The sequence below is a fragment of the Electrophorus electricus genome, chromosome 15 (genome assembly GCF_041902795.1).
Source record: "Electrophorus electricus isolate QZ-2024a chromosome 15, ASM4190279v1, whole genome shotgun sequence".
NCBI classification, from domain to species: domain Eukaryota; kingdom Metazoa; phylum Chordata; class Actinopteri; order Gymnotiformes; family Gymnotidae; genus Electrophorus; species Electrophorus electricus.
The window spans coordinates 4,304,583-4,314,541 of NC_137511.1; the positions used below are offsets into that span (position 1 = coordinate 4,304,583).

Genomic DNA, 9,959 nt, shown 5'->3' on the forward strand with positions numbered 1-9,959 from the left:
TCAATTAACATTAATGGCATTTTAAATTCAGCATATTTATTCATTTGTTTATTTTTATGCTAATTAATTAATAAAATGATATTATGATCATTTATTTATATCCCGCAGAGCTATACACTTTAAAAAGTTTTTAAAAAGACACTGCAGTGTTTTTCTTTCTGGAGAACACTGGATAACACCATCGAGATTTTTAAACAGATTCCCCAGCAAAGATGTCGCCTATAAATAGTGGCCTAAAAAATGTCTGCACTGAGAAACTAATGTTCTCTAAGCATTATTCTGCAGAACTTGCATTATTTAGCTGCAAGTAAATCTGCACCACAGAGTCACAGCAGGGCTGAAAAACCTTCCTGCAAGCATCACATGTCTGTTAGAACTTGACCCAGTTTCATCTCATCAGAATGCTTCCTTCATCTGAGAATCTCTTGCTGTCAGTGCAGGGTAGTTAAATACCTTGTTTATGCAGCTTCGCCACTGTGTTACCTCTTTCCTATAAAAATATCTTTTACTTTCTGGCAAAGGCAAATCTGGACCACATCTGTGTGTTATTTATCCTTAAGCTGCTATCATGATAAAACATGCCTGGAGCCTGGTTTCAGCACAAAACCCAAGGAGGTATAAAAAGAGCCTGAGAATGACAGAGAGCAAGTGCAGGGTGCAATCAGTGTGGAGCTGCGGTGGACAGGGTGATCTTTCCCTTCTGTTCTGATGACAGGAGTGACGAATGAGGAGTTACAAACACGCTCTCCTTCCCTTTCATTGACTCAGTGCATCAGTGGCTACAGTCTCATAAAATGGTCAGAGAATGCAGTGCATCAGAAGGATGTGGGCTCAGAAATGAGGCTTTTACCCCTGCCTTTGTCTGCCATTTGTCCTGGTTGGTGGTGAGATCATCTGACGTGCACGTTTATGCCGTGATTGGCTTGGCTGAAACCTGAAACCAAACAAGGAACATAAAAATCCGGACATGTAGATAAGTGTAACAGAACAGCAGCGCAAGTTTTACTGGAAGTCATTCCACAGGAAAATAAAGAAATATTTGTTTGGATTCCCTCAAGAGGGCAGCATTTGTACAAATGAGTCATCCTTGCATATAACAATTATGTCATAATAGGACTATAGTTGGTAAATTTGATTTTTAGAGGCTCGTAGATAAACTGTTCTTTAACCCTTATGGCCATTATATTAATTCTTCCATTAAGGGTTGTATTGGATTGTAAATGATTATATATACAGGGTTATACTGTAAATGATTATATCTCATATATTATTATATTATACGCTATATATTACAATTATATATTGTAAAACTGTATTAAGTGTTATAGAGCTTATATAAATGAGAACCAGACGTTTACAAAAAAGTGATATTGTAATCTAAAAGTAGTATTGTTCTTAGGCAACTTGTAAACGCTACTCTGCAGTCTCACCTACAAGGACGTCGTATGTAAATAGCAGCTGTGGGAATTAGTAGAGAAAATGAATAACTTTTAGCAGAGCATAACAGGCAGGAGCCATATGAAGCACAAACGTCACTAGGAAATGTCACTTTTGTACCTCAATTTCAAACGGTCCTTGTACGTCCCCTTCTCCTCATCACTTTTTTGAATGAGTTGGTCGGTCGGTCCCTCCCACTTTGTGTAACCGCTTAATTGTCAGGTTTTGCGGAACCTGAGGTACTTAAACAGAGCGAAGGACTCACGAATGGGAGAGATTAGTGAAGTTTGCCTGTTGATGTTCGTAGGCAGTCTGAAACCGTTAGATTGGCAAGTATGCAGGTGTCTTTGGCGCTCATGTGCTCAAGCGCGGTTCTCTTACTGCTCCAGGGATGTCTTAGCGCTGCGGAAGGATGGAGAGCTTTAAAAAACGATGCTACAGAAATTATACCAGAGTATACCGTGGACGCGCTGCAACCCGAGGAGCAAATCCAGCCGTTTACCAATAATACAATGAACCAGGCAAAAAACGGAGGAAGGAGGTCAACAGCTAACACTCCAACATATGGCAAGTATTTACAAAAAATACACCTAACGCTGTTATTAGAATTTTGGAACACATTTGAGTTAAAGCCAAATGTGACAGTTTGACAGGATTGGGCTTTTATACGTCAGTGACATTTAGTTAAAAACTTAAAATGCTTTTAAATAAAATTATTTATTCTGACTCAGCAATAACAGTTAGGCCAGAACTGTCTATAAGATGATATGCTCCTGCCACGAGAATGTCATGTTGGGTGTTTGGAGTTTAGTTCTGCCCTTGAGGGTCCTAAATGTGTTTGTAATAAAAATAAAGATATTGGCTCTCTGCAGCATGAGAAAAACTTGAAAATGAAAATGAATCAACCGTTGCATTTACTTTTACGTAAAGATAACTGTTGTACTCGTTTCCGGCGGGTTGAACCAAAATGAACTCTTGTTGAAAACAAGAATTTATTAATGGCTTAGTAGTCATTTTTTCAGATCTACTTTTTTTTCTAAATAATTTAGTAATGTAGACTACACATTTTGAGAGGATGTATTAGACTTGGTTCCACCACCAGTGATTACTTTTCTTAATCCTGCTACAGGATTTGTAAATGGTGAATGCAAGGAATTAGAGCTTGTGTGTTGTAAGCAGGTGATGCACTGATAACTCAGTGTTTTTGTGCCATTTCCGCTCTTTTATACAATTAGTCAAGGTCTACATAACTATCTAATTGCATCAGCATGTTTGCAAGCAGAATAGAATGTCAGTCTGTGGGGGAATTTCTTGAGGGTATTTTAAAATTGTAATGCCGCTTTAGTGAATGATTCCCACCTGTGGTAACCAAACAATGCGGTAAATTCAGTCCCGTGTTAGCCGAGTTTTCACCTGAATTGTGGCTGTCACTATTGTCAGCACCCTTTTCACCTACTTCCCTAACCCTAACCCTCAGTTGAGAATTAAAGTGGAATACTCATATTAGGTTCCAGTAAGAATTTTTCCAAACAGTGAGAAACAGGAGTGTGTGTGTGTGTGTGTGTGTGTGTGTGCATGTGGGTGTGTAAGGATGTAAATAAATAGCTGATTATGCTTATAAATGAACACACACACACACACACACACACACACACACACACACACACACACACACACACACACATATACATATATATATATATATATATATATATATATATATATATATATATATATATATATATATATATATATATATATATGTGATGTTTCACAAGTATATAAGTATATTATTTCAGTAAGAATGGATCCAAACATGCATAAGCTAAACTGAAAGGGACCATCACATGCCCTATGGCCATCCCTGAGGGGAACATGAGCAGTCTCTAGAAGACAGTGTGGGGTCACGCTGGATGTGCTGTCTGATCTCTGGCTGCCCTCCAATCCCTTACCATTCTCACAGCAAGGGAGTGCTATCACTGGTCCTTCACACAGAGAACACACCAGGTTCTCTGGGAACCAGGGGAGGGAAAACCTGAACTCGGCGCACTCACACATGTGCACTTTTTGTTGTGCTCTCTTAGGAGAGCCATGCAAGGAGACGGATCGCTCCCCAGTATCACTTTTTTAGCTGACACTTCCAATGCTTTGTGCTGTAATTCAGAGAGGAGCCACTGAGAAATGACTAACAGCTTGTGGACCTGGGTCTCACACCGATATCATGTCTGAACTGTGCTGAGTGTTATGTTTAAGAAAAATAAAGAAAAATAAATCAAAATCAATTTGCACTTTCCAAATGCACCGTCTAGACTCTCTGGATCAAGATCACTTTCTGTCCAAACCCAATCAGTGGTGTTTACTTGGACTATTGATTTAAGCATGTATAGTAGTAATGATCTTTCATTTCCAGCGGATGCATGCCAGTATAGGGTACATGAAACACATCGTGTGGTATTTTGGCCTGAGCTCATTTTGATTTCTCTCTTTTCTGTGTGTGTGCAGAAGCCTCTGAGCTGAGCTGCCGGGAGCTCCGCTCCACTCGCTACATCACTGACGGCTCCTGCCGCAGCGCTAAGGCTGTGAAAGAGCTGGTGTGCTCAGGCCAGTGCCTGCCCACCCAGCTCATGCCCAACTCCATTCTACGGAGCAAGTGGTGGCGCAGCAGCGCGTCCGACTACCGCTGTGTTCCGGCTCACGCCCGCACCCAGCGCGTGCAGTTGCACTGCCCCAACGGGAGCAGCCGGACCTACAAAATCCGTGTGGTGACTTCCTGCAGGTGCAAGCGCTACACTCGCCACCACAACCAGTCCGTTGCCAAGGAGGCGTCGGCCCAAAAAACGCAGCGCAACAAGAAGCACGCACGTTCCCAGCAGGCACGGGGTCGGGGAAGAGCACCTGCTCTCAGCAGCAACTCATACTGAGAAGGAGTGTTTCTCCCTGTATAAGAGCTTGTACAGAGACTCCATTAACACAAGCACACACACATACACACATGCACAGAGACACAGACACACACACACACACACAGACACACACTCATATAAAACACATATATATGAACACACATCCACACACCTACATAATCGCATACTGCCTAAATGCCAGTCCTCAAGTGTGAGAAAAAGAAGACTAAAGAGATTTTATCAAAAGGAATATGCTTTATGAACTGAACTGTTGTGTATCATCTTCACCATTCACTGAAGCTGTCGTCCAGTCAGCAAGCCTCTGTTTTGTTTCAGATGTTTCATCCATTGCATGGCCTAGTGAGTCTGAATAATCCCAATGTCAGAAATTGATTACCCAGTTCCAGAGAACTTTACTGGACTCTTGCCTGAAAGGAGGTACGCTGTTGTGGGAGATTAGAGTAGAGAATTTGATGGTTGACATGTTCATAGTATTCCTGTGGAGGGCCTCTGTGCTGCAGTTCATGCAGACTCAGCAAATCTTACTGAATTTCATTAAATGTGCAGTCACCATCATGCATATGACCAGTTCCACCACCAGCAGTGCTGTGAACTTGTGGCTGAGGTGAATGTTTGTATAGCTGAAATGAAGTCATCACTTTTGGGAAGTGGTGCAGCTCAGGATCCAGCAGCCCAGGGGCACTGGGCTCATGAGGCGTGCCGCACGATGACACGCTTCTGGGGCCTGATGTTCTTAACCCTGGTCACTACACCAGGCCTGAAGCTCTAGTGACAGGCTGGGGAACTGCTCCAGCTGCCACAATTCCCCCAGCTTCACCTTTTCATGAGAGCCTTCATCGGACCTGTCAGCTGGAGCCAGGCCCGCTGTGTGTGACGGAGAATGGGAACGGTGGTGTCAGCACTTTGGGACCTCCGTCCCTTTGGGCCAAGAACAGCAAGCTGTATTCCTCTGACTTGTCCTAATTACTAAATAGTTACATTCCTGTATTTAGGATTTGAGTCATAAAAAACCATTTCCTCTAGATGTGGCCAGTTCCTGTTTGTTTGAATAGCAGAAAAGCCAGGCCCACATGTGTGTAGGAATCTGCAACACTTGTGCCTCTTTCTTCCTTGGGAATAAAGTCTTTTACTTCCCCCTCTTCCTTCAAAACCATTTGGAGTTTCTAGGCCAGTTTGCTACTGCAAAATGCTAAATTGCTAAATGCAATGGCATCAAAGTGCCAATCATGGCATTAAAGTACATGTAAATACTCTACATGTATGTAAAGTTTATGTCAAAATCTCAGCCTCCTCAGTATCAAATATTTTACTTATACTGTATATATTACATATATCATACAGCTGTCCTGAAAAAGAATCAGAGATTGAATTTAATGCTGGATGAAGAATGGCCATTATGAACACAGACTAATAGAATGTCATTATCACTTATTAGAATGAAAATGTGAAACATGAAAAAAGCATACTGGTAGCCACTGGATCTGTCCCCAAGAAACCAATTTCCAAAACATCCTGATGGGAGCTAACATCCCTGTCTTCTGTACTTAAGCTATGAAACGACACAAAATGAAATACCGAAATGAACTTGAATGCATTGTGATATTATGCAGTACAGAAATAGAGTTGTGGAATTCCAAACAAGAAATTTGTCTCCAGATGTATTTGAGTCTTACCTCCTGTATATCGAATGAAGAGAATTCCACTCATTTCCACATGTTGTTCAACTTCAGTGTTTTCTCCCTATGCTGTGTGTATCTCTGTTTTCTAAAACGTACTGCCAGGATTTGCTTTTTTTCCCAATTGTATGTTTGAAATAGAATCTGGAATGGATGTTTTTTAATCATGTAAACAGAATTGTCATGTATAGACAGACTGTACATATTGCACCTGTTTGGTCTCATGAAGTGACACCGTCCAGAATTACTGAACTGGGGAGCTCCTCACCCACTCTAACAGCGAGAGAACTCCTACAAAGAACGGACTGCGTATTTATTTTTGAATTTCAACATTTAAATTATTTATGCAAACATTTTGTAGAAAATAATAGCCAGTATTGTACTATATGAAATAATAGTGAATTTCCTAACAAAAAAAAGAGAACGTGAATAAAGTGTAAAGCAAAGTAAATCTGAAAGGCAGTGTGTCTGTTATCATTCCTCTCGGAGTGCTGTGATGAGCTCTTCCTCCTCCCAGGCTAACTCTGTTTCTCACACAATGCGCCAGCATCGGGAAGTCCAGCTTTTGTTGTGCTTTGGAATGTCTGGTGGTCATTGCAAGTGAGATGTGAAAGGTTCAGTCACAACGGCACTGTCTTGTTCGGGTGCGGTGAACTCCACTAATACAGTGGCATTCAGCCATTTGATTGACTCAGCTTTTGGTATTACAACCTTAGTTTTGGACCGTAAAGGAGACTTAGACTGGCGAGCTTTCCTTAGTCCATTCATCTTGATGGCTTATGTGTTTGTCATGTCCATTACAGACGTGAGTGCTGCATGTGGCTGCTTATACAGGAACTCCCAGCAAAGCAGCTAACCAGGCCCAACCTGCGGCACACTCAAAACGCAATGAGGTGTTTATGCCGTAAATCATACAAATGAACATTTTCTAAACTTACACATAATGAATAGCAGACCTGTGTGAGAAAAAAACCTAATCAAACACAGAGGAGGACCAACCATGGAAAAATATGACCTCTAGACTAAATGGTTTCCTTGCATCAATATTCAGCCGCAGTGATCTAATCTCCTGGGATCATCTATTACAGCCATTTTCAATATCCCAATTGAGACTTAGCCGCAGTCCCCCGGCATGCTGTGCCTTACTCAGAAACGGCTGGCAGGCACGGACCAAGTAATCCAGGAATTACCATGTAATTCAGGAACAAGTGTTGGATGTTGGAGAGCATTGTATGAGCGGTACCTAAAGAAATTGATGCTGACAAAGCATCTGTCCTGAGTTAGGGCACCCGTGCTGGGGCACATCTCAGCAGGAGCCTGGCATGGGCTCGCAGCACCATGGGGGAGGCTGAGGTGAGGAGCCGTCAGGTGGGAGTCGCTCCTCTGAGTGCGTTTAACACCTCCGTGGCAGAATCCAGGCAAGCCTTCATCGAGTGGCACTAGGTGTGTGAAGACTGACCAGTTCACCAGTTACAGAGCAGTTAATAAGTATGCTATCATAATAACAGTGTAGGGAATGTTGTAAAAGAAAATGTAAATATAAATAGATAATTACATATTGCAATTTTCCAACATATTATGGTGCCATGTTTTCTCATCTGTTTCTTCAGACATTTGTTTTTCCTCTTAAGACCCCAACAGTGATCTTACATGCAGCATGCTAGGAATGAATGGGTCAAAAGGCAAGTGACATGCAAGCACAAGAAAAAAAATCTCCTGCATTAAATTTGGGTGAATAGTGATTTGGCCTTTTAAACTAAGAGAAATTGTTACTAAATGTATGAAAATTTCAATATTAATATCTATAGCTTTCAAAAAAAATAAAATAAATAAATATAATATATATATATATATATATATATATATATATATATATATATATATATATATATATATATATATAAATCAATTAGTTATTGATCTATTAATAACATTTGACCATTAGTAAATCAACAAAGAAGCCTTAGTTACCACATACTGCAAAATATTATCTGAGTTAGGCATTTTCATACACTTTTTCATAGTACTAACTAATGCACTAGCTAATTTCAACATATTTCAAAGTAGTAGATAAACCATTTATTATTTACAGAGCACCTTTAAAGACAAAGTGTTGGCCAAGATTCTGTAAAATATGACTTTCATACATTTTTGTCTTCATACACAATCCAGTGACATTGCTCTTGTTCACTGAATTTCAGATGATTTGTGCTGAGATCAATTTTAATTGGTTTGGTCTGTGGTGTGCTGCACTGGTACAGAATGTATGTTCTTGGTTTGTTTCTGTGGTTTGTTTCAGGCACTGAATGGAGGAAATCTGAATATCAAATGGATTAGTGGGAATATTAATAGCATTTATTATGATACAATAATAAATAATGTCTTATAATTTACATGGTTTTGTACTGTAATAAGAGCACTGTAACATAAGTTTTTACTGGTGGTTTAAAATGTTACCGCCGGTCAATTACAAATGGATTTTTAAGAAAGTGAAATAACTTCACTGACAATTGAATTTGCTTTTGCAACTAGAAGTCGTAAAAGAACTATTGTGACACATCTAATTCACCCTTAGATTAATTAGTCTTCACCTTAACCTTTTTATGTCTCTATATGACTTGACACAGGCTTATTTATCAACACAATCCTGCAGTCCATGTCTTTTATGCAAATCTCGGCTTCCACTACTTAACCATAGCACATCACTCTGCCTCTCTCTTCTGCCTGGCCCAGTGTTCATGTCAAACTGTCAAACAGCAGACATCACATTCAAATGAACCAGAACAGACACAGAACACCACGTTAAAATGAACCAGAACAGACACAAAACCACATTCAAATGCATATTTAAGGGATACCTCCTCATTAAAAAAAATATTTCTGTAGTTAGCTTTTAACATAATCAGGTGATATATATGTCAAAGTCTGCTCTGTACAATGCTAACAAAGAAAATTTTCAATAATCATCAATAAGACAGCAGTACTAAATGTAAACAGATTTTTAGTACATGCTGAAGGACTCATTCAAATTGGCAATGACCCCACAAGGCTTGAAATGTTTCCATCAATGTCACTTACACATCAGCTTAACTGTTCCACTGATTTCCCAAACATGGTGCATGCTTTATGGCACACATGCTTTCGGCAGCTTTATCAGGGATTACATGTCCTTGAGACACCCTTGTCTCCCAGCTGATGCACCTAAACCTTTGAGTCAAGGCGCTCCAGAAAAGGGATCTCATTTCTGCCAGCGGATGTTTGCAGTGTGCTGATGACTCCCTTATCAGGTCACATTCGCTAATAGCTATTAGCAAATCTAAAGCAGAACAGTGCTTGGCGCAGACCCGAGGACACAGGAAGCCAGAGTTTAAACAATTTGCAGCCCTCAGTGGTGGACTGTGCTGTAGGCGCAGTGTTACAGAGAACAGAGATCGGGATGCAGGGGGGAGTAGGAAGATGTTTGGGTCAGCACCTCCGAGAGGCTGGATCCTCTCCGCCTGTCCCCCAGCATCAGTCTCAGTTCACACAAGCCCCTAGTGTCTGTGGATCGCTTGACTCGCAGAGTTCCGGGGCAGGCCCACACTTTGGCGGGGTACTGGCCAATGGCCTGTGCAGCCCAGAGCTGTAGGAAGTGCCAGAGGAGCGGATGCGCGAGGGGACGGACGGTAGCGGCACGGGTCAGCGGCGGCTGTCGAGCCAGAACGGCCCAGGCTGAGAGCGGAGGCATCGGACGAAGGCCGAGCACGTGTGGGGAGGAAATTGGGGGGGAAATTAAGAGTCACTAAACATCTCTGAACATCACTAACCACATACAAAGGCTGGGTGGAAGAGCCTCAAGGAGCCTGTCTCCCTTAGATTGCCTCCATTTGGAGTGATTATGACAAAAAATGAGAGAGATGAAGATATTAATATGCAGGCTCTT

General features: G+C 41.2%; 1 protein-coding gene across 1 annotated transcript; it reads left to right on the forward strand.

Moving 5' to 3' along the window:
- Window positions 1-1,645: 1,645 nt before the first annotated feature.
- sost (sclerostin) lies at window positions 1,646-6,495 on the forward strand. The gene is made up of 2 exons (XM_027005976.3): window positions 1,646-2,004; window positions 3,940-6,495. Exons 1-2 carry the CDS (start codon window positions 1,773-1,775, stop codon window positions 4,356-4,358), a joined length of 651 nt encoding a protein of 216 aa, XP_026861777.1. The 5' UTR covers window positions 1,646-1,772; the 3' UTR covers window positions 4,359-6,495.
- The last annotated feature ends 3,464 nt before the right edge of the window (window positions 6,496-9,959 follow it).

Bases quoted from the DNA above. Each gene is read 5' to 3' on its own strand.
- sost (XM_027005976.3), top strand. From the start codon at position 1,773: ATGCAGGTGTCTTTGGCGCTCATGTGCTCAAGCGCGGTTCTCTTACTG. The intron at 2,005-3,939 runs GCAAGTATTTAC...GTGTGTGTGCAG, and splicing joins AGCTAACACTCCAACATATG to AAGCCTCTGAGCTGAGCTGC.